Source organism: Beta vulgaris, chromosome 6 (assembly GCF_026745355.1).
Source record: "Beta vulgaris subsp. vulgaris cultivar EL10 chromosome 6, EL10.2, whole genome shotgun sequence".
NCBI classification, from domain to species: domain Eukaryota; kingdom Viridiplantae; phylum Streptophyta; class Magnoliopsida; order Caryophyllales; family Amaranthaceae; genus Beta; species Beta vulgaris.
Genome location: NC_079207.1, coordinates 61,897,270 through 61,922,161, shown reverse-complemented (window position 1 = coordinate 61,922,161; position 24,892 = coordinate 61,897,270). Strand labels below are relative to the sequence as shown.

General features: G+C 36.0%; 2 protein-coding genes across 2 annotated transcripts; both read right to left on the bottom strand.

Moving 5' to 3' along the window:
* Positions 1-20,518: 20,518 nt before the first annotated feature.
* LOC130591883 (uncharacterized) lies at positions 20,519-21,700 on the bottom strand. The gene has a single exon (XM_057395831.1). The coding sequence runs from the start codon at positions 21,698-21,700 to the stop codon at positions 20,519-20,521; it is 1,182 nt and encodes a 393-aa protein (XP_057251814.1).
* A 434-nt stretch (positions 21,701-22,134) lies between these two features.
* On the bottom strand, positions 22,135-23,759 carry LOC130591882 (uncharacterized). The gene is made up of 4 exons (XM_057395830.1): positions 23,625-23,759; positions 22,923-23,448; positions 22,579-22,789; positions 22,135-22,489 (listed from the first exon to the last, which is right to left on the bottom strand). The coding sequence occupies exons 1-4, from the start codon at positions 23,757-23,759 to the stop codon at positions 22,135-22,137; spliced, it is 1,227 nt and encodes a 408-aa protein (XP_057251813.1).
* Between the last annotated feature and the right edge of the window lie 1,133 nt (positions 23,760-24,892).

The following is a 24,892-nucleotide window of genomic DNA, read 5'->3' as shown; positions in this document are numbered from 1 at the left end:
AAGACTTGCAAGACAATCTCTATCCATAAAGCTCCACTTCGTAAAAAAAATTGATTATTATTTTTATGGTTATCCTTTTGATTATTATTATTATTATTATTATTATTATTATTATTATTATTATTATTATTATTACTATTGTTATTATTACTATTATTATTATTATTACTACTACTACTATTATTATTATTATTATTATTATTATTATTATTATTATTATTATTATTATTATTATTATTATTCATGTTATCTCATTTTTGGAGTTCAATAATGTAGGTTTATTTTTATTGCCTACGTGGGATGATGATGAGCGCAATATTTAACCATCTACGTCAAAATCACTGACCAGCATCCTTTTCCCCATACATGATCATCTCGTAAGTGCTCCTTTCCTTACGTAATACGACACCTTATACATCTAATTAGATGCTCTCACTTTCAACTCTCCCTGACCTCAGACTTTCTAATATCCATCATCTAATTTAATACACCAAATCATCATCATAATAGTACCAACTCACTTCACCCATACAAGTATCCAACTTTACAATGAGGGATGATAAATATTTTACAGTCATTTTTTTTTTCATTTTATTTATTGTTTATTGAAGTTACTATTATTCATTTTCATGATGTAGGTATATAACATGGATTTGTGTTGTTTATTTTATGTATACTAATTCTCAGTGCATGGTTTATTTTATTTATTTTTCTTATTTGATCTTCATATATATTACTTTTATATTAATTATAATATTTTCCTTCTATGATTGTTAACAAACAACAAAAAATAGTTCTCATGACTAGATATTTGACTTGAAATATTTCTTTGTACCTTATAATTTGATTATTAATTTAAGTGGTCATAATAAAAATTAGATCTTTGATGCATTAAAAACCAATTTAGTGTTGTTGTCTTTTTGTATTATGTTGCAATCAATAATTCTCGTTGTATGTTTTTTGAAAGTTAATATGTCAATGAATTAATAAAGGATATTCACCTCGGAGCTTAGAATCTCATTATTGTAGGCTCATTAGTTTAAGCCTGAAAATTTATTGGCATTCTTTTACAAAAATAAAATTATATAGGTTACTGGTTACATGATTTTATGCCTATAATTTGGCGACTTTATTGGGAATATCTTTTTTTTTAAAATATTAATTTTATTCAAAATTAGAAGTTTTAACAAAAATTTATTGGGTAAATATCGAAAAAATTTAATGACAACATTTTTATTAGGCATATATATTGCATGGCCAATTTAGTAGCCAATTCCTCTTAAGGCAGTGTCCTTGCCCCACTAATGCATGTCCTATGTGTGGCGTACATCCTGAAGGATTTGCGCTTTGTCCATCCAAAAAGTTTCCTAATTGATAGTAGTGGATCTTAGTCATAAGTAAATTTATTACTACCAAAAGGCCCAGGAGATCAGATAAAAGTGGCCTAGTCAACGGGATTATAACCACTCTCCATCTCACACGTGTCCTATGTTAAGAGGCCATTTATGATGCTCGGTTTCTTTGATTTGTTTGAGAGATCAGTTGACAGCTAAAATCAGTCTCTTAGGCAAAGTGTTTATGAAACATATAAAAATGATAGGAGACCAATTGACAACTAAAACTTGTCTCCTTACTTCACCCGTTAAAACCAGTTATGCAACCAATGTTTATGTTTATTACACTTTTTAATTAAAACAAATTACTATATACATTCATTATATATACATTGTACATACGCTATTTTTTGCTTTACAAATTATAAACAGCTGCAATATTTTTTTTTTGGTGCATAAGAGGGCCACAACCCCAAAGAGAAAAAACAAAAAACACTCAGAAACTAATCGTGGCCAAGCCATACCCATGAGATCTTCATCCATAATTCTCTTCAACTCCCTTGGAGGTTCATAAACTAACTTTAAACTATCTTATTGTGCTACTCTTTGATAAGCTCGCCAATCGGCCCTGTTTCCTTCACGGTAGACATGAATGAATAAGACTTCCCATTGATTGAAAGCAGCAAGTCTTTTGCATTCACTAATGAGGTGCACACATTCCCCTCTATTATCAGTTAATCCTTGAAGGAGAGGAATGCAGGCCTAGTTATCCATCTGAACAAGCAACTTGGTAATGTTGGCTTCACGAGCCAACTCCATTCCCTTCCAAACTGCAAGCATCTCAGCATAAGAACGAGGAGCACGCACCATAACATGTAGTGAAACCCAGGTCATCTTAAAGAGGCCCCTATAATCTTGAATTATTCCCCCTCCACCTGCAAAACCTCATGGTTATTTTGAAGCTCCATCTGCATTCAAGCCGAACCAATCTAGAGGACTTTTCCATCCTATGAGTCGCTCAATGCTTTTAACACATTGTGTTGAAATAGGATTCAACATTCAACACGTATGAATTACTGTCAAGTAGTCAATTGTTAGTTGCTATTATTCAGGAGCATTATTTTAGTGTTCAGTTTGAATTCCCTAAATGTTAGCCACTCACATAAGTAGTGGAAGTAGTCGCTTTGGTTTCGTTTTATTTTACTTATATATGCATTGTAAGATGAGTTCATTAATAAATAACATATTATAATTTTCCTTCTTTTCTCTTGTGATTTTTTGTCTAAGTTTGTTCTCTAGATCCAACACTTGGTATCAGAGCAGAGAGTTTCAGGTTCATATACAGGGCAGTAAGAGAGAAAATTAAGGGGTTAAACACAAGGAAAACACGAGTGAAAGAGAGGTTTGATCATAATGCAATCCACTGGATCAAACAACAACAACTCATCATTGTTGCTTATTTTCAAAGGCTTCAATTATCAATTATGGAGTTTGAAAATGAAAATGCTCTTTAAATCCCAAGACTTATGGGGATTAGTTGAAAATGGTTTTGAAGATGATGATACTGAGCAGCCAGATAAGGCACTTCGAGAGAAAAGAACGAAAGACTCTAAGGCCTTGTCTATGATACAACAAGCCTTGGATGATGAGATCTTTCCTAGGATAGTATCTGCATCCATATCTCATGAAGCATGGAGTACCCTACGGAAAGAGTACTTGGGAGATAAGAAAGTGATTACAGTTATGCTGCAATCACTAAGAAGGGAGTTTGAGACTTCCCTCATGAAGGAGAAAGAATCTGTGCAAGACTATCTTTCCCGAGTAATTGGAGCTGTGAACCAGATGAAAGCCTATGGAGAAGAGATGAGTAATGAGCATATTATTGGCAAGATCTTGAGGAGTCTTACCAAACAATTTGACCATGTTGTAGCTACAATTGAGGAGTCAAAGGATATGGAAACATATACCTTTGAAGAGTTGATGTGGTCATTGCAGGCCCATGAAGAGAGACTTAATAGAAAGGTTGAAAAGAAGGAAGAAAATACCTTTGCAGTAAAAAATCTCATAGTAGAGATAAATCCAGACAGTTTGATGGAAGAGGAAGAGGTAGAGGAAGATTTGGTGGTAGAGGCAAAGGCAGATGGCAAGGATGTAACACCCCGATAATTCTCTCTTTCTAGAAAATACTTTTATAAGTACACAAGTAGAGAATTACCCAAGTATTATCGCCCGTGTGATAACGTATCGGCTTATTCAGAATTTTGCAGCGGAAAATCATTAACTAAACTTTAACTTTATTAAATCTCAATAAGTAAATGACAAATGTTTAGAACTTAAACAAACCAACTTAAATAATCAACCAATTGAAGTAAAACATGTTCCTACGAGAGCAGAAATTAAACTATGCTAGATACACAGTCTCTGCACTCCAGATTCCCAATGAGATGCACATCTGCGAACCTGTAATGTCAATGCTATAACGACTCTACTCACCAGAAGGATCATCACAAGATCAATAGGCAAAGCCATGATCACACACACAAACAAAGCACGTAATCAGCAAAGCCGAGTACTACATATCAAACATAAATAGTCCTACACATGATACTATAATTGACATGCAGGGATAAATAATAATATAAACACATAATATTCTACAGACAACTTTTACTGAACTGGACTCTAAACATCATTTCTTCCTTTAAATGGAATAGTTATTGGAACGAGTTGTCTTGCCTACTAATGTGAAATACGGGCGCGACGCCGCATTTCAGAGTGACCTGCGATATCGAGGAACCTTTGAAATAAAAGAGGGATAGTGATCAATCCATTCGTAGAAAAGCTATGGCACGCTTACCATAACCCCAACCCTTAATTTCCAACTCTAGACGTGCACCAGTTTAAAGTCTATAACTATTCTCGTTACACTTTACATTATTTATATATTATTACTTGTGTTGACACACACATACCAATAACACATAAATAATAATCAGACAGTCACAACTGAACTTCTTTTATCTTTGGATTTAACAAGTGATCACAACTTACAATCCAAGAATACTTTCCTTTTTTTTTAATCTCAACTTTATTTCCTTGTTGAGCCTAGCCAACAATAATCTTACCTTTATATAGGCATAACTTGTAAACTTACCAAATAAGGTCCACGGTCCTCATAAGATAATAAAATAATACTTCTCAAAGAATACATGAATAACATGATTCAACTTTATAACATATACTAATTCTTCATGCGAATTGATAAATAAACTTTCTTGACATGCTTGCATCAATTATTTCATACAAACATATAATTCGATATTCATAATAAATTCCAAGTCACATGTTGCACACAGGCATAAAACATGTAAAATAATTTCCAGAAATCACATATATGAACAAAGTAGGTTCCTATACATGATACTAAAATTTAAATCTTCCTTAGAACATGATACTAAGTCACATAGCACGTAATTATGTACATACCTCGTGTATACTAGCATGTAGGCCACTTTTAATCCTTTAAAAGTCCCCTACGAGATATTCTCCGCCTAGAAATCAAGGTAACTAAAATTAATAACTTTAAATAAAAATTACAGTAGCTTTAAATAATTTAAAACCCCCTTTAAATACGTTTTAAAATCAATTTTAAGTGTCAAACTTGAATTATTTTTAATTCCTAGCATAGTTCTACTATTCTAGCACTTAAAAACTCTTAAAAACTCTATAAATAACCCTTTTCTGAAATTACAACATCTTTAAAAATTAATAAACCTCCTTAAAACATGTATAACATATTTAAAATCACATACTAATTAAGTAAATCTCATAGTACATAATATACTACTATAGTTTTCTAGCAATTTAAAACCCTAAAAACTCATGTTTTCATGATTAAAACTAAGAATCTAAGCATAATAATAAATCTGAAAATTTTCTTATAATATAAACTATAGATGAATCGAAATTACTTAATAAAACAGTAATTAAAACTAATAAACATGATTAACAGTAATAGAAAACATAAAAAATATAATCTTTAATGGAATCTTAAGAAGGAAGAAAAGAAAACAACCAACAAAAAGAGGAGGAGAAGGGCGCCGGCCACCATAGACACCAACAACAACACAATGGCAGTAATTTCGGATCTTTTAGGAAAGCTTGTGACGTTTCTTGTTGAAGAAAAAACGTTACTTGAAGAAGAAGAAAGAACTTTTGGAGAAGGCGAGAAAAAACCATGAAAGGAGAAAAGGAGAGGGGGAGGCCGTGTGAATTGAGGAGGAGGAGAGAGAAAATTTTCTTTTGTGTGGGATAAAATAATTGAGAAGTAAGGTATTTATAAGGCTCCCCCTTTTTGGGCTTTAGAAAAGAGATAAAGTTCTAGTAGAAATTGATGATCAATAAGATAATCAACTTAAGACTTCAATCATCAATATGACTCTTTTCTTTTTTTATCCTTTTAGGATTTTTGATTCCATTAGACTTCTTTTCAATAAAATTATTTTCAACTTTAATTTATTACATTATGAAAATAATTTCATTTGACTTTTAAAAATAGTCAACCATTTTAAATAATCAAATTATTTTAAAACTAATTTGGATTTAAATATAAATATATATATATTTCTAAAATCCTTTAAAATTATGGGGGATTACAAAGGAAGTGAAGGGAGAGAGCAAAACTCTTACAAGAGCACTATCAAATGCTACTACTGTAAGAAGCCAGACCATAAGGAATCCAATTGCTGGAAGAAAAATGAAGAAAAGGAAGAACAAAAGTCTGAGCAAAAGTCTAACTTTGCAGAACAAGAAGAGAAGTTGTTCATTGCAGTCAAACCAACTGAAACCACGAAGAAACCTCCTGGTATATTGACACTGGATGTTCAAACACTTGTCAGGAACAAAAACTATGTTCAGGGAGTTAGATGATGGACAGAAGAGCAAGGTCACACTTGGTGATGGAAAACAACTCAATGGAGAAGGAAAGGGGATGACAATAGCTCTCAAAACTGAATAAGGGAACATCAGACTACTGCATGATGTTCAATATGTTCCTAACTTGGCTCACAATTTTCAGAGTGTGGTATAACTGGTGAACTATGGATATTCAGTACTATTTGAAAATGAAGACTGTATCATTAAAGACAAGAAAGCTCATGAATCAATTGTCAAGGTGGCCATGGGAAAGAATAGGATGTTTACTTTGAATCTAAAAGAAGGTGTAAGTAAAGCCTTGGTGGTGAAAGGTGATGAAAAATGCAAGGCTTTGGCATTTGAGATATGGCCATCTGAACATCAAGAGTTTGAAGTTACTGGCAGAGAAACAGATGGTAACAGGTTTACCACAAATATTAATGGGTGAACTTGAGTTGTGTGAAGGGTGTATCTATGGCAAGCAGTCTAAAGGGTCATTTCCAAGTGGAAATTCATGGAGAGCAAGTGAATGCTTGGGACTGCTACATGCTGATCTATGTGGGCCAATGCAAACACAATCATTAGGAGGTAGTAAGTATTTTTTTCTTACTCACTGATGACTATAGAACGAGTTGGGTATTCTTTCAGCAAAACAAGTCAGAAGCTTTTGCTAATTTTGAGAGATTCAAAGTAATGATGGAGAAGCAACATGGAAAACAAATCAAAGCTCTAAGAACAGATAGAGGAGGAGAGTTCACCTCACATGAATTCACTGAGTTATGTGAAGTAGAAGGAATCAGGAGAGAGCTAACTGCACCATATACTCTAGAGCAAAATGGAGTGGCAGAGAGGAAGAATAGAACCGTGGTTGAAATGGCAAGAAGCATGTTGAAGGAAAAAGGCTTGCCAAACGAATTGTGGAGTGAAGCAGTAGCAGCAGCACTGTACCTTCTCAACATTTCTCTAACAAGAGCAGTCATGGGAAAGACACCCTATGAAGTTTGGAGAGGGAAAAGACCACATGCAAGTCATTTAAGAACATTTGGTTGTATTGCATACTCTTTGGTTAATTTAAGATCCAAATTAGATGAAAAATCTGCAAAGTGCATTTTTATTGGATATTCTGCTCAATACAAAGCATATAGACTGTACAATCCTATTAGTGGCACACTAGTAGAAAAAGGTTGATTTGCATCGGACCTGAGACCCCTATTTGCGTCGGACTTGGGTCCGACGACACAGGTCTCGACGCAAATTGTGCATAGCTAATCTGCGTCGGATATAAGTGCGACGCAGAAGTCGTGTCATTTGTGTCGGACCGTATGTCCCATCCGACGCAAATAATGAGAAGGGCTGCAACCATTCATGCCATATGCGTCACGTATGATAGAACATCTGACGCAAAAGCCCCAAATGTGTGTCAGATGGATTACCATAAATGACGCAAATGGTTGTTCTTTCTTTAAAAAAAATCTGATAAAACGCGTACTGGTCGAGTTTTTTTAGAAATTCTATTACTCTATTCAAGTTGGATTTGGGTCTGTTGTTTTTATGGTAAGTTAATCCCTTACATTAATTTTTATAATCCATCCCTGTACGAATAATAATTGACGTGAAAAATAAAAATCACACCAAAAGATGAACAATACTAATAATTCTAATCATTGTATTTTAAATCATCATAACAAAACAAAAATGGAGGAAATTTATGATGATCTTAGATAGTGAAATTGACAAAAACAACAAAACAAGTACATCTATTCAGAAATTAAACTAACCAAATCCAAAACAGAAGAGATTAAGAAGAGAAGGTTTAGATCTGCACCACATCCCAAAAAAAAATTAATAAGAATTACAAATTCTCTAAAACAACAAACAAATCTCTCAAAAACTTTTCAAATACAACAAAAGAAACTCTGGAAAACCTAAATATTTATCATTAGCATTAATTACCATCGAATATTTTCGTCGAAGGTTAAGATCTAGTTTAACTTGCGCTGAGTTCTTGCTTCTTTAATTTGTTGTCCTTTAAATTGCGATTTGTTCTTCTTCAATTTCCCTTCGATGTTCTTGAGTTTCGAATGATAAGATCTACAAATCCCATATTTGCTCCAGTTTCAGATTTGGTTTCCTGATTGGAGAAGTGGTTTTTTTTATGATGGCTTCTCGAACAGCAACAAACAACAACAATAGAACAACGAACAACAACGATAGAACAACGAACAACAACACTAGCGGCGACAAGGAGAGAAAAAAAAGAGTGCAGCAGATGAAGGGAAGATGCGGCGTGAAGCAGACGAATTTAGGTTAAAGTTTTTAGGAGGAAGACTAATCTGCGTTAGATCAGGGAAAGACTGAAGAATTTAGGAGGGAGCGGCATGAGAGAATGAAACTGATGGGAGGCCTGAGAGAACATGGAGAGAGTGAAGGCTGCTGAGAGTGAAGGGAGTGAGAAAGTAAGGGGCCGAGATCAGGGTTTTAGAGGCAAAGTGAGAGTGAACTGTTGAAATGGGCTTTTTATGTTGTGAGGCCATCTGCGTCGCACTTCGAAGCCATGCGACGCAGCATAATTTTTTTTTTGTTATTTTGGTCTAATTCGCCCAAGACATGTATGTCGCATGGACCTCTTCGTCTGATGCAAATCAACCTTTTGAAATGCACCTTCATAACATTCGACGTAGATACGAGTTGTTTTGCATCGCACTCGAGCTCCCATGCGACGCAAATTAGGTTTTTGCATCGTCTTCATTGTTGTGCGACGCACTTGAGGGGACCCAAATCGTCCTTTTTCTACTAGTGAATAAAGTGATCATTAGTAGGAATGTCATCTTCAATGAAGATGGAGTGTGAAATTTGAAGCATGAAGAAAGGAGTGATGGAAATTAGTCTGTTGTGATCTTTGATACAACAACAATTGACCCAAATCCAGTTAAAGAAGAAGCGTCATCACCTCCAAACTCCTCTACAGCATCACACAGTCCTATAAGCACTGCAGAGAATTCTAGTGGTTCTGTCTCTTCAGATTCATCAAGTGAATCACCTCCAAGGAAAACAAGAACCTTAGCAGAGATACATGGAAGATGTGATTTTTGCCCTGGTAGTCATTGAACCTGCAACATTTGAAGAAGCAGAAGTGAAAGAGGAATCGCAGGCAACAATGAAAGAAGAAATGAAGTCTATTTGAGAAAAATAACACATGACAACTAGTGGAACCTCACTAGTAGAATAATTATCTATTGCTGCGGTGATATTGCGGCAGTTTTACCCACACACAACAATATATCACGTAAGAAGGAAAAAAAAAATTAACCATATTGCTGCGATTTCTGCCGAAAATCAGAGTACTATGGTTTTACAAAATATGTTTTGAATTTTTTTTATCATTTGACCAAACATATTGCTGCGGTTTCTGTCAAAAACCGCAGCAATACATTAAAATAATATAAAAAAATATTATTTGGACCTATTGGTACGGTTCCTACCAAAAACCGCAGCCATAGGCTTTTAAATTAATATAAAAAGAGTTCATTTAGGGTTTCAGCCTCATTTCACTCCTTTCCCTCTCATCAGTTCAGCCTCACGCCTCTCCCTCTCATTCACTCTCCACTCTCCCTCTCCCTCTCCCTCTTCCTCTAAACCCTCTTCCACGCATTCGATTTCCTGCTGTCGTCTGATTTCGTACCGTCGTTTTGCCGATGTTCGGTCTCAATCTTTCACGCGTTCGATTTCGTGCCGGCGTTCGAAGCCATCCCACATCGGAAGTTGAGGAGAACAAAGCCTTCCTTATATAGAGGTGGATACCTCAACCTAGTAGAGGCCTTTTGGGTGGGCCGTTCCCACTCCAAAGAAAAACCTTGCGGGCTAGGGCCCAAAGAGGACAATATCTACTAGCGGGCTCGTGGTCCCCAGACGGGTGTTACAGGTGGTATCAGAGCCAGGGCCCGATTCGATGTTCTGTCGTGCCTTCGAGGACGCAGACAGCCTTTAAGGGGGGTGGGGAAAGGGAGTAAAAGCCATCCCACATCGGAAGTTGAGGAGAACAAAGCCTTCTTTATATAGAGGTGGATACCTCAACCTAGTAGAGGCCTTTTGGGTGGGCCGTTCCCACTCCAAAGAAAAACTTTGCGGGCTAGGGCCCAAAGAGGACAATATCTACTAGCGGGCTCGTGGTCCCCAGACGGGTGTTACAGTTTGTGTGACATTTTTCGCGGATTTTCAGATTTGGACTCGGGCGCCTTCATCGTCGAGCATCTACGGCGTTGGCGAATGAAGCAAAGGTGTTCGCTGACGGTCGTCATATTTGGCTCAAGGTGCTGAAACTCTTTCGCGCTCTCTCTCCCTCATTCGCGCGAGCACCTCTTCATCTCCGGTGCGAGGTTACCGTCATTCAATCCTTCACTCCTCTGCTCTCTCTTTCCCCTTCGCGCGAGGTTTTCCGGTGAGTCTTCGTAGATTTTTGACAACCACGAGCTTTTGTCTCTCTCTTTACCACACCAGCAAGTTCGTTGATTTGGTTTTCTGGTGGGTTCATGACTCTGGTTTTCCTTGTCTCCCTCTTCAACTTCGGCGCGATGTTATGTCTTTTGTTTTCTTTATTTTTTATTTTTTCACTTAAATTTTATAGTTTAATTTTATACATGTTGTTATTTTAGTCGAGTGCTGCTGATGGGATTTTTTTTGTTTTTATTGTTTCAGATTTGTTTGTTCAGTGTAGTTATCTCATTTTCATTTGTTCAGTGTAGTGTAATTCTCGTTTCTTGTAATTCTTCTGTATCTCAGATTTTTTTCTTCATTAGTTTCATTTTTGTTTTTTTGTTCAGTTTTCTTATTGTTGTTTTTTACTTTGTGTCAGTTTTTTTATTGTTGTTTTTTCTTTGTTAGTTTCATTTCATTTTATGGTGGAAGTTTCTGATTTTTTGCTATTTTTCTGAATTTTTTTATCTTTCAAATTTAATGGTAAAATGCCAATTTTATTTTTCCTACACCTGTACCTATTGCTGCGGTTTTTGCAAGAAACCGCAGCAATATGCCTATTTTTTATTATTAAATTCAGCATATTGTTGCGGTTTTCCCTAGAAACCGCATCAATATACTTTATGAATCTGATATAAAATATATACATTGTTGCGATTTTGCCCAGAAACCGCAACAATATATTTATTACCTATTGCTACCCCCTTAATTGTTGCGTGGCCAAAACCGCCACAATAGGCCACTTAATGATCGCAACAATAAACATTTGTTCTACTAGTGTCTCCAAAAGATAAAAATGTAATTGGTCTGAAATGGGTTTTCAGAACTAAGTATGACATAGATGGAAATGTTCAGAAGCATAAGGCTCGAATTGTTGTTAAGGGCTATGCTTAACAGAAGGGTGAAGACTTTGAAGAAACATTGTCACCAATTGCAAGGTTTGAAACAGTGAGAACTATGCTGGCATTGGCTGCACAACTAAAGTTGCTAGTGTATCAATTTGATGTTACATCAACCTTAATTTGAAAAGGTCTTCTAAAAGATATATTTCTTTTGTTATGTTTTTTTTGTAAGGTTTTAAGAAGTGGATAGTAGACATTTTCTAATTGACTTATTTGTGATCGAACAAAATATTTTAGTGTGTATTAGTACGTTAATTAAGACAGATATTAATATTATTATATATATATATATATTATTGGTCATTTCTACTTAAGTACTTTTTATTGGAAAATCGCTTATAATATATTATATTTGATCCATATCGAATTAAATAATGGTTATTATTATTATTATTAGATGTTTTTTCTAGGCTAAAATCTTGACACTTTTTCGTGTTAAGAGTTATTTTGGCTCTAAAAATTTATTTGTGGAGGTAAAATAATCTTGACGCTATAATGTGTCTAGAGCATATTGCGCGACGCAAAAAAGCGTTGAGAAACCCAACACAAAACAACGTCACACACATTTCAAGTCGCAGAAAAGCGTTGAGAAACTCAACACAAAAAAGCGTCACAAGTCATACTGGACGCGTCTCTGCGTTGGGAATCTCAACGCAAGAAAGCGTCGAGAATTCTCCACGCCTAAAATCTCGACGCTTTTACAAAGCGTTGAGAATCAATTTCTCAACGCATTTTTCCGTCTAGAATATTGAGGAAAAGCGTTAAGAAAACACTCTTTTTCTAGTAGTGCTTCTTAAATGGAGAACTACAAGAAGAGGTTTTTGTTGAGCAACCAAAAGGTTTCATTAAGAAAGGAGAAGAAGGGAAGGTATACAAGTTACACAAAGCACTTTATGGATTGAAAAGGCACAAAGAGCATGGTACAACAAGATAGATGCCTTCTTTCTCACAAATAGCTTTGAAAGAAGTGAGAATGAACCTACTCTTTACATTAAGAAGCAAGGAGCATAGGAGTTTATTGTGGTATGTCTCTATGTAGATGATATCATATATTTCAGTTCTGCACAAAAGTTGCTAGAAGAATTCAAACACTCCATGATGGGAGAGTTTGAGATGATAAATCTAGGAAAGTTACACTACTTTCTTGGATTGGAAGTGAAAGAAGGAGAGAAAGGAATCTTTGTATGTCAAAGATAATATGCAAAAGATATGCTCAAGAAGTTTAACATTGGAGAAGGAGATATTGCAGCAACACTTATGAATACAAATGGAAAACTTCTGAGAGAAGATGGAACAGGCAGGGCTGATGAGAAGAAGTTCAGGAGCATGGTTGGAGGACTACTATATCTCACACACACCAGGACATAGCCTATAGTGCGAGTCTATAGTATCAACATACACTAGTGGAAAAATGAAGAAGGGCTGCGCTAAAAAAGGCATGTAGGGCTGCGCTTTTTGACAGCAGCCCTTCACTTTTTAAGTAGGGCTGCGCTAGAAATGCGCAGCCCTTAAGCTAGAAGGGCTGCGCTAGTTAGGAAAAAGCCCAGCCCTTCTAGCCCAGAAGGGCTGCGCTAGTTAGGAAAAAGCGCAGCCCTTCTGAGCTAGAAGGGCTGCGCTTTTTCCTAACTAGCGCAGCCCTTCCTACCAAAAAAAAAATTTTAAAAAAAAATTTTTTTTTTTACATTTTTTTACTCATAATCTCACATTTTCTGAAATTAAACAGAAGAGAAGAGAAACGAAACGAAAATACTAAACCCAAAACAATAAAAAGAATGAAACGAAAATGAAAAAAAGGAACAAAAACTAATATACAAAGAGAAGTATACAACATTAATCAAAACAAAGATGAAAATACAAGAAATTATATACAAAGAGAAGTATACAAGAACATTAATCAAAACAAAGATGAAAATACAAGAAATTATTTACAAAGAGAAGTATACAAGAACATTAATCAAAATAAACAAAGAGAAGTATACAAGAACATTAATCAAAATAAACAAAGAGAAGTATACAAAAACATTAATCAAAATAAACAAAGAGAAGTATACAAGAACATTAATCAAAATATATAAACAAAGAGAAGTATACAAGAACATTATAGATCTGAAAATACAAGAACTACAACCTAATAATGTTTAAATACATAAAACATAACCCAAATACATAATTTAAGGGAAAAAAAAAATCGAAAAAACTTAAAATGGCTATTTGGAGGCTTAAACGAACTCGGATGGCTTAAAAAGCCTAAACATCACGGCGTAGCAGTGTGTTTGACTCGTTGGCCCGTTTCGCTTCCGAAAAGGTATCACAATAGGCAATCGGACTCCGTCGCCATGTTTAGTGCAAATCATTTCAAGGTTTTTGTCGCAAATGTTTATGGGAGTTTTTGAGAGAGAAGAGAGGATGAGAGAAGAGAGGATGAGAGAGAAGGAGGAAAGAAATAATGAGGGACGTGAGAGAGGAGAGAGAATGAGGGATAATATATTTGACGAATCCCCGCTCAATATTTCAAAGCCCGCGATTCCGAAATTTCAATTTTTTTCAGGAAGGGCTGCGCTTTTTTAAAAAAGCGCAGACTAGTAAGGCTGTGCTTTTACGAAAAGCCCAGCCCTTCCTGCGCAACCCTTTCTGTTTTTTCCCCTAGTGATATATGCACAGTACAACTAAACAACTCTTAGGAGCAGCAAGAAGGATACTCAAATATGTTGCTGGAAGTGTGAATTATGGAATCTGGTATGAAAGTGTGGAGAAGTTCAACCTGCTGGACTATACTAATAGTGACTAGGCAGGATGCTTGGATGACAGAAAAAGCACCTCTGGTTCAGTATTCAGCTTTGGATTTGGAGCAGTCACATGGAGTTCAAAGAAGCAGGACACAATAGCTATATCCTCATTTGAGGTAGAGTATGTGGCAGTAGGAGCAGCTGAAAGACAAGCAATGTGGTTGAGAAAATTGCTTAAGGATTTATGCAGTGAACAAGGAGGTGCAACTAAGCTGTGGTGTGACAACAAGTCGGCTATTGCCATGACCAAGAACTAACCCAACTTTCCATGCTAGAACAAAGCACATTGAAGTGCAACATCATTTTATAAGGAAGCTGGTACTTGAAGAGAAAGTTGAGCTGAGTTTCTGTGGAACAAACTATCAACACGCTAATATGTTCACTAAGGCATTATGTCAAGCAAAGCACAAGTTCTTCACAGAGAAGATAGGAATGAGAGAATTTGAATCAAGGGGAGGTGTTGAATATGTGATTCAACATTCAGCATGTATGAATTACTGTCAAGTAGTCAATTGTTAGTTGCTATTATTCAGGAGCATTATTTTAGTGTTCTTTTTGAATTCTCTAAATGTTAGCCACTCACATAAGTAGTGGAAGTAGTTGCTTGGTTCGTTTTATTGTACTTATATATGCATTGTAAGCTGAGTTCATTAATAGATAACATATTGCAGTTTTCCTTCTCTTCTCTTGTGAGTTTCATCTAAGTTTGTTTTGTAGATGCAACACATTGTTTAATTCCCAAGAGATCCTCCCTATGAAGGATACGTCAAGCTTCCTCAAATCTCAACCTAAGGAATTCACGCACATTATCTGGAATATCATGTTTCATCCTAAAGACCTAACAATTTCCCCACCTCCCTATCCACCAACAAGTGATGGCAAAGAAGTTGGCTAAGTATCTGCTTGCGGCACTCTATCCGCTTTTTTATTACGCGCTAGCTAGCATTGAAGATCTCCTCCCAAAAATTCAGAACATGGATATTTGCCAAAGACTTTTCGACAAAATAAAACGAGCTACATTGCAGTCACAAAGGAGGTGGACTAGAGTTTCTTCATTCGCTCCACAAAGCGGGCATCTAGGATCTTCAGACATATGTCTTTTAACTCTATTCTCATTGCAAACTAGTCTATCATACATGACAAGCGCTAGAAACATTCGCGTGCATTGCTGGACTTGCACTTTCCAAACCAACTTACATTTGTCATCTTGGCTACTTATATCTTCCTCTAATGATCTTCATGGCTATTTTAATAGAGAATTTACCTTTTGAATCCCCCACCAGTATATCAAATCAGCCAACTTCAGGTCCTCAACAAGTGCGTGAGCTTCAATGGCGAAGTGGGTTTATTTTCTGTTGTTGTAGGACTTGTAGCCTTGTGGGGCTTTGGCGAAACAAATTTACCAACCACCTTCCACAAAACTGTGAGCTGAAAGAACAAATTAGTGAACTCTTTTTGAGACCTTCACCTTATCTTTAGAAGAATCCATGAATTTAAAATACTAGTGATTTGCCAGAGAGGAATTCTTATGATTATCAAGTGTCGAGCCAACGTTTAAATATTGTGGAGAAAGGTGGCACATTAGCTATTGGATATTACTCCCTCCATCCTTTATTGGTTTATCCTTTCTTTTGCACAGAGTTTTAGAAGAAATAACGTTGTGGGTCATAGAAAGAATGAGAAACTATTATTTATATTAAACTGTTTTCTAGTACCTCAGGCCTGAAAGCAAATATGGATAAATCATCATTGTACTGTTGTGGCATGAAAAGTAGAGATATTCAGAGAGTGGTTGATGCACCTGGTTTACAAGTCAGCTCTCTTCCATTTAAATATCTAGGAGTTCCCATTTGCTCAAAAAGGATCTTTGTAGCACAGTGTGATGGTTTGGTAGAAAAAATGGCTGCTAGAATCAAACTCTGGAGCACAAGACACTTTTCCTATTCTGAGTCATCATCAGTATTGGGCTCAAGTCTTTACTCTTCCCAAGAAGGTCCTTCATGACATTGAGAAAACATGCAGAGCCTTCCTCTGGAGTGGGGATAGATATTATCACAGACCTGGTAATGTGGCTTGGGAAAACATATGCTGTCCTAAAAGCTCAGGTGGATTGGGTTTTAGGAATGTGCTAAAATGGAATATTGCAAGCATGGGTAAGTATGTGTGGGCTCTTGCTACTAAACAAGACAATTTATGGGTGAAATGGATTAATGAGGTCTACTTGAAGCAAGATGATTGGTGGAATTATGTCCCTAAGAAAGGTGTTAGCTGGTATTGGAAGCAAATTTGCAATACAAAAGATGAGTTAAAGATCTTGCTCTCAAAAGCTAAATTCATGAGCTTTTCTTACTATCCTACAAATCAGATATATGAAAAGTTGTTGGGTGAGATGCTTCCAGTTCACTGGAACAAATTTGTATGGAATAGATTGAGTATTCCTAAATACAGATTTATTAATTGGCTTGCTGTCCAGAATAAGCTACAAACAACCAGCAGACTTGCCAAAATTGGAATTAGTGATAGTGTTGCTTGTCTCATCTGTGGTACTGCTGATGAAACTCACTCTCACTTATTTTTTAAGTGTCATTTTGGGAAAACTTGTTTGGATTCCATTAAAAGCTGGTTACAGATTGGGGCTGCTACTTCTGATATGCTGCAGTTGTATAGGTGGATTAGTAGAAGTAAAGCTTCAAAGTTTAAGAAAGCTGTGTGGGCTGCTGCTGTAGCTGCTGCTGTGTACATGATCTGGAGATGCCGTAATGAGGCTTATTGGAAGCAGTAGGTTCCTCGCATTCAAAAGACTAAAGATGAAATCAAGTTTTTTTGTAAAGAGTAGAATACAAGTAGTATTACCTGTGAAAATTGCTAGGAGAGATTATACTTGGTTTGTTGCACTTTGATGTGAAATTTGTATAGTTTGGTTCTTCTGGCTACTAGCCAATTGTTTTGGTTGTATTGTTTGGAGTTTCAAAAGTAATATAATACTATACTTATTTAGAAAAAAAAAAAAAAAAAAGTTTGTGATTCCATTCCAAAAAAAGAAAAAAAAGAAAGGGGTAAACTAATAAGGGACACCCTTAAAAGAAATACGGGTAAACTACTAATAGAGAATCGATGAAGTATATCAATAACTTCTACAAGTTTTTTTATAGATATCATGTTCTATCTCTGAAAAAGGTACATAAGAGAACGAACAATTTAGGCCACAAACATTGAACTCTTGTCTGGATCTGGATTAACCATTCAATTTGTCTTGACTACTTCCATAAAAAAATGTATAGTCCAACCTTGCATCCAGCTCTACCTCCTTATAACAAATTGCAGCATTCTTGGGACTATAAGTTCCAAATGCTGACATATACTCTTACGATGCATTTGGTAGACGGTGTCAAAAGGTGATAATGGTAATTTATTTTAATGCAACATTGTAAACGAAAATCGAAACTTCGTCTCAAAACACGTGTTTCTCTTCATAAGATCCCATCACCACACAAATACTAATTATTAGATATGGTTGCTAAATATAAACCTACAAAATATTTAAAATATTTTTTGCCTCAAAACCCATTTCTCTCTGTAACTATTCTCTCCACTCCTCTCTCTCCATCTTCCTCTTCGTCCTCTTCAGATTTTCATAAATTTTAACCTCTTCTTCCTCTTTAGATTTCCATAGATTTGAACAAATATAATTGGGGCGATTTCCATAAATTATTCATAATTGTCTCTCCATAATTCTCTTTGCAGAGGATGATTTCATTAGAATTGTATTGTCTCTTTGCAAAGCACCTGACTGTGATGCTCATTTTTGTGTATAAAGCTGTTGACTAGAGAAATTTTGAAGTCGTTAGAACTTTTTTTTTGGATGGTAAAATCACTTTTGATGTCAAATTTAGTGGTATGCTTTCATATGGTCTGACATATGTTAAAAATTAAGATTGTATAAATGCTAACCTCTGGATAATCCTATATTTTTTATGATGCCTTCAATTTTCTACGTCTTTGGAATTCTGTTGTATTTCGTGCAAGGTGTACGAAACGGATTCAATTGTTTCGTGCAGATTGCACGAAACGGAATCAATTGTTTCGTGTAGTCTACACGAAACGGAATCAATTGTTTCGTGTAGTCTACATAAAACAGACGAATTATGCATTACGAAAAAAAATTCACAACTTGAATCATAGTTACGAAAAAAAATTCACAACTTATTACATCATATTGAAATTCGATTGGGACAAAATTATGGTCCATTGAATATCAAATTAAAATTTGTAGATCTTCAATGAAGTTTTTTATATCTAACAGTTAGATAGGAGGAGAGAATATTTTTAGAGAGAGAGGATTTTTTAGAAAAAATATGATAATAAGTGTTTTTTGGGTTTTTTTAAGGCTGCATTAGTAAAGTGAGACTGCGTTTAGCAACCCCTTATCAAAGGAGTTTCAACTTTGAACAACGGACTCTTACTTGTTATTACTTTTTTTTTAAAAAAACTTCTTTAATTAAAGGTGAAACGATGTCTACAATAGATAATAAAGAAAAACAAGATACAATTGAACAAGATGAAACAAAATTCATCTTCAGATAAACTACAATGGACCAAATCGAGCAATACAGTGCATCCCCCTTGTATATGCTGAATCAAGCAGCGATTGATTATGAAGTCTATTATTCTGAGATATTTGGGGAGAGCGTTTTTGATCTAGTCAAGTTGACTGGATCCGAGTTTCTAATACCTTCATGTTGGTAGTCTTGAACTTCAACCCAGGGGAATAATTTTCCATACTTAAAGACAACAAATAATCAAACTGACAACTCTCATAGGGGAGAAGGAGATCTCCACAGACCACAATAGAGACTAAAATTGCCCATATATAACAGGTCTCGAGAAACTGTGATAGAGAGAGACTAATTTATTCGACAATATGAAAATTCAGCTAATAAATACTGGAAACAAGAGAAGAAAAGAGGATATCCATGGATGAAATCGTCCATAGCAACCCCTGACTAATTAAGCAGGGGAAGAGGAAGGGGAGAAGAGAGAGGCGGCTGGAGAGAAACTAGGTTTAGGGTTTTTTTGATTACTTGTCATTACTTCAGACAATATCTCAAGTCATATAGCATGATAACATATAATGACATTTAAATAACCATTTTTCATCCTCTGTTAGAAAATCAAATTCTTCAATTGTTGCAAAAAATTTCGATGGAAAATGCAAGCTCATTGTCCCCTTCTATCTCCTACCTTTCCCACCATCATTCTTATAAAAGCAAAGTATTAATTAAGTAATATCTGTAATAAACCTATACTTATCCTATACTAACTACTAACCTCATATATGTGTCTCCTTACTCTCCTATAAAAAAACCATTTATGTGTTGTGGAGACCCTTCTAATACATTGTTTATAGAACGCGGCAGCCGACACATAAAGGTTAGAACGCGCCAGCCGTCATATAAAGGTTGCTCACAGAGTTACTATAGTCTTTTTACCTTTCACAATGAATTGGTTGAACTAAAGAAAAACAAAAAAAAAAAACGACATTGAAATCTATTTCTATTGACCACTAATTAGAATTTCCACCTAGGATATGCAATCACCTCAAAAAATCCAATATAAAAAATCCAATATACACACCTTATTAGACCTTTGAATACCTAATAAGTCTCTATTTTATACATGATTTTTACTCGTTATATTACTTTTTAGTATAAGTTTCGAGGCTTATAATAGATTTTCTTCTAATATTTTAATATCATAACAGTTGAGTTACTTGAGTAACAAAGTTGATTTAAAATATGGAAAATATACTCAATAAATTACTTGCTTGATTCTGCTACTACTTATATGTGCTAATTTGGCTTATTTAATATTTATAATAGTGGTATGTGTTTACTATACAAATATTTTATTTTTAGAGTTTATTTATGCATTACTCTATTGGTTTGTTTTGTAGGAAAATTAAAAGGAGAAATAAAAGAAAGAAAGTTTTTTTTTTGCTAAAGTGAAAAAATATATTGCAAATCAATCTCAAATCAACAACCTACAGAGAAACCAAGGGGAGACAAACCAACTAGGTTGGACCCTCTACCCCAAGGCCCTCAAACACCATTTACCTACAAACATTAACAGCAAGCTCTCTGAGCCAATCTCTATTAACTCTAGACACTTTTTTTGGGAGAACACTATAGCATCTATCAATCACATCTTTCTGTACTCTATGAACAATGTTGTTTACAGTAGACACATACTGGGACCAATACACATCATTCCTACTGCGCCATATGTGATAAACCACAGCACCCAGAACCATTGCATAGACTTGTTTCTTAAATTTTGGTTCACTGCATCTGCTGATCCACTGTATTATTGAGTGCATAGTCATGTTGCTCAGCTGTATCCCCATCCATATAGCAATCCTTCTGAATATAGTCTTGCTATAATTACACTCAAAGAACAAATGCTTTTGAGTCTTCACATGCATGCCACAGATTAGGCATTGGTCATTTGTTGCAACACCCATGTCATGTAATCTCTTTGTAGTCTGTAACCTGTCTAATTGTATCAGCCATAGGAAGAATCTGTGTTTTGGGATAATCATTCTCTCCCATACATACTTATCCCAATGAATCTTGGTAAATTCACCTGTCAATATAGTATATATTGACTTAACAGAATATTCATTCATATTCTGTAGCACAGCTTCACTGAGTTTTCCTTTAAGTTCATCTTTTACTTCACAAATTTTCTTCCAATACCAGCTGCAACCTTGATTAGGTTTATAATCCCACCAATTTTCATTCTTCACATAAAGCTCATTCACCCACTTGATCCAGAGGTATCTTTTTTGGTTTCCAAGCCCAAGCAAATCTCCCCATAGTAGCCTTTTCCAACACTCTAAATTCCTCACCCCTAAGCCTCCAGCATTTTTAGGTCTGCAAACCTTCTCCCAAGCTACATAGCCACCCCTGCTACTGAAATAATTTCCAGTCCAAAGATATGCTCTACAAACCATCTGAATTTCATGAATAACCTTCTTTGGCAAAACAAACATTTGAGCCCAGTACACTTGGATACTTAGTAAAACAGCATTTACTAAAACCAATCTACCCTGGTAAGAAATATTTCTACTACTCCAGCACCTCACCCTTGCTGTCATCTTTTCCACTAACACCATACACTCTTTCACCCCCAATCTTTTGTGACTAATTGGGACCCCAAGGTACTTAAAAGGCATTTTCCCCCTAGTGAAACCTGAAACATTCAGGATTCTTTGAACTTCCTCTTCCTTCATGCCTACTGTATAATTCTGTTTTTTTTCATTTACCTCCAAACCGATAACTAGAGAAGTGTTTGAACCCTTGAAGCATCATGTAAACAGATTTGAACTCACCTTTACAACACAGGATGAGATCATCAGCAAAACTCAGATGGTTTAGCTTAATTCCAGAGCATCTAGGGTGAAAATGAAAATCAGTTTTCTCCCCTATCATCTTCAATGTTCTAGACAAGTAGTCCATCCCAATTACAAACAGAAGAGGTGACATAGGATCACCTTGTCGCAGCCCCTTCTTTCCAGGAAAATAGCCACAACAACTCCCATTGATCACTAAGGTATAGTGAGGTGATTTGACACACTCCATAATCAGCTGTGTGAATTTATCAGGAACACTGAGGCCTTGAGTAAGCTTTCAATAAAACTCCAGTCAACTGAATCATAAGCTTTCTTCAAGTCCATCTTAATGATGCACTAGGACTAGCCTTGCTCCTACCATACCCTTTCACCATATCTTGACAAATTAGCACATTATGAGCAATAAACCTTCCTTTGATAAAGGCTCCCTGGTTCTCAGCAATGATCTCAGGTAGTATCTTGCTTAATCTGTTGCATATAACTTTAGTGATAGTTTTATATATCACATTGCAGCATGCTATTGGTCTGTATTCAGTGACATGACCTGGGCATTTCACTTTAGGCACTAAAGTGATAAGAGTGTTATTGACTTCTTTCAAGAGTTTTCCATTCTGAAAAAACTCTTTAACTGCTTGAATTACTTCATTCCCCACAATGTGCCATGAGTCTCTAAAAAAATGGGTTCCAAACCCATCAGGACCAGGGGATTTTTCCCCAGGAATAGAAAACAGCACTTTTTTGATTTCTTCACCTGTCACCGGTTCCAGAAGGCTATCTGATGCTCTTCAGTAAGAAATTTGCCTCTTTCCATGATCTCCTGGCTAATTCTAGTCTCATGCTCTTTTGCTGTGCCCAGTAGCTTCTTGTAATACTCAATGAAAGCCTCATTCACTCTTTCATTTTCTCTCCAAACTCCAGAGCTGTCATGAATACCATAAATGGTATTGTGAAGTCTTCTTTGCTTGATAGCTTTGTGAAACAAAGCACTATTTTCATCACCATGAGCAATCCATTCTACTTTGCTTTTTGTCTCAGGAATGAAGAAAATTCTCATGAATTCTCCTATATTCAGCTGCTGCCTTTGTTTCCATTTCTCTGGTACATAGATCATTTCTTTCCATGAGCTTCTTCTGACACTCCAGTAGCTTTTCATGGGCCTGAGTATCAGCAGTTTGGATGTTTGCAAACCCATCTTTATTCAACTGCTTCATTTCCTTCTTAACCAGCTTCAATTTTTGGACTACACAGAACATTGCAGTGCCAGTAACATTTGTGGACCAAGCATCACTAACTCTTCTTTGAAAATCAGGGGCTTTACTCCACATCTGATAATATTTGAAAGGCTTGTTCCCCTGCACTATTTCCTTATGTACTCTCACTAATATTGGGCTATGATCAAACAGCCCTTCAGGCATGAACCAAGCTTCAGAAGTAGGTAACATCTCCAGCCATTTATCATTACAAAGAGCCCTATCCAATTTACTAAAGACTCTGGCCTCTCCCTCCTGTTTATTATTCCAGGTGTAGTAAGCTCCAGTAGATTTGAGATCACTCAACCCACATCTCTCTGCACATCTCTCAGAGGCAGCAACTCTGCTTCTCTCACATTTCCACCCATTCTCTCTTCTCTATGCATCATACAGTTAAAATCTCCTAGCACCAGCCATGGTAAGTGGATCTGTGCTTCAAAATTCATCAGATCCCTCCATAGTCCCTCCCTTCTATCAGCCTGATTAAAGGCATAAACAAAAGTGCAGTAGAATTTTGTTTTACTACTACACCCTTCTACCATGCAATGAATTACTTGAGCTGACATTGCTATAATGTTGACATGGAAGGATAGTGCATTCCAAGCAACAATAATTCTGCCATTTTGGTGATATGCTGAGTTAGAGCAAAAACACCACCCACTAAAAAGTCTTTTATACAGGTCTCCCATCTTATTAACTTTGACCTTAGTCTCAATGAGACTAACTAATCCCAGGGTTCTAGTGTTTAGCAAATTTTTGACATCCAACTGCTTATTAACACTAGAGATGCCCCTGACATTCCAACAAAAAATGCTATCCATTTTCATGGGGAGAGCTCCCTCTCCCTTGTTCACCCTTTCTTGCTCCACAATCAATGTTTCCCACCATGATCTCCTCATTCTGTAAGCTATCTAGGATCTCAAAGGCATTTTGTGTAGTTACCCTCTGAGGCTCCTGCACTTTAGCTATAACCTTCACTTGCATCTCAACATCATTTTTTTCCTCCACTCTACTAGGTGCTGGACTTATAATCTGTTTAGCAGGTTGTTTTTGTTGCCAAACCTTCCTACTCACCTGACCACCCTTATCCCTGCAGTCTTCCTGTGTATGTCCCACTTTCTTACAATTACCACAAATGGTAGGTCTCCATTCATACTTGATCTCATACACCACCTCCACTCCTTTCTCATTTATGAAGTTCAATTGATCAGGAAATTCCTGATTCACTGCAACTTCAATCATCACACGAGCAAATTGGAGCTTCTCTCTTTTCTCAGTAGCTTGATCCACTTTTATATACTTCCCCACTGGGCTCACCAACTTCCTTAAGCATGAAGTATTCCAGTATTTAAAATCCACCATCACCTGTATCCATATAGGGAGAACTTCAAAGTTCTGTTTCATAACATCCATATCAGGATCCCAGGCCTTGACAATAAGGGGCTTATTATCAAAGAAATTCGCACTCCCACTTAGAACCTGATCTCTGCATTCCATCGTTGTAAATCGCACAATGAATACCCCTCTCTTCAACATATTTACCTTATCCACCTTCTTGTTCCTCCATATTCTCCTCACATATCCTTCCATCACCAATGGTGGTGGATTTGCACCAATCACATAACATATGATTGATGACCTCCAAAAATCCACCTCAGGCTGGACATCCTCAAGCTCAATTTTCACAGTTTCTCGCATTGTGTTATTCCTATTAACATTCTCTATACATCTATCATCATCAATAGGGTCAGAGTTCTCTGAACATACCTCATTATCAGAGAATTGCAAAATCGGGATAGGTTCCACCTCCCTTACACTTCGA

Coding starts and splice junctions, on each gene's coding strand:
- LOC130591882 (XM_057395830.1), bottom strand. CDS start 23,759: ATGGGAGACCTGTATAAAAGACTTTTTAGTGGGTGGTGTTTTTGCTCT. Junction 23,449..23,624: donor TTATAGCAATGTCAGCTCAA/GTAATTCATTGC, acceptor TATGATGCATAG/AGAAGAGAGAATGGGTGGAA. Junction 22,790..22,922: donor CATGGAAAGAAATGATCTAT/GTACCAGAGAAA, acceptor TGTTTCACAAAG/CTATCAAGCAAAGAAGACTT.
- LOC130591883 (XM_057395831.1), bottom strand. CDS start 21,700: ATGAAGGAAGAGGAAGTTCAAAGAATCCTGAATGTTTCAGGTTTCACT.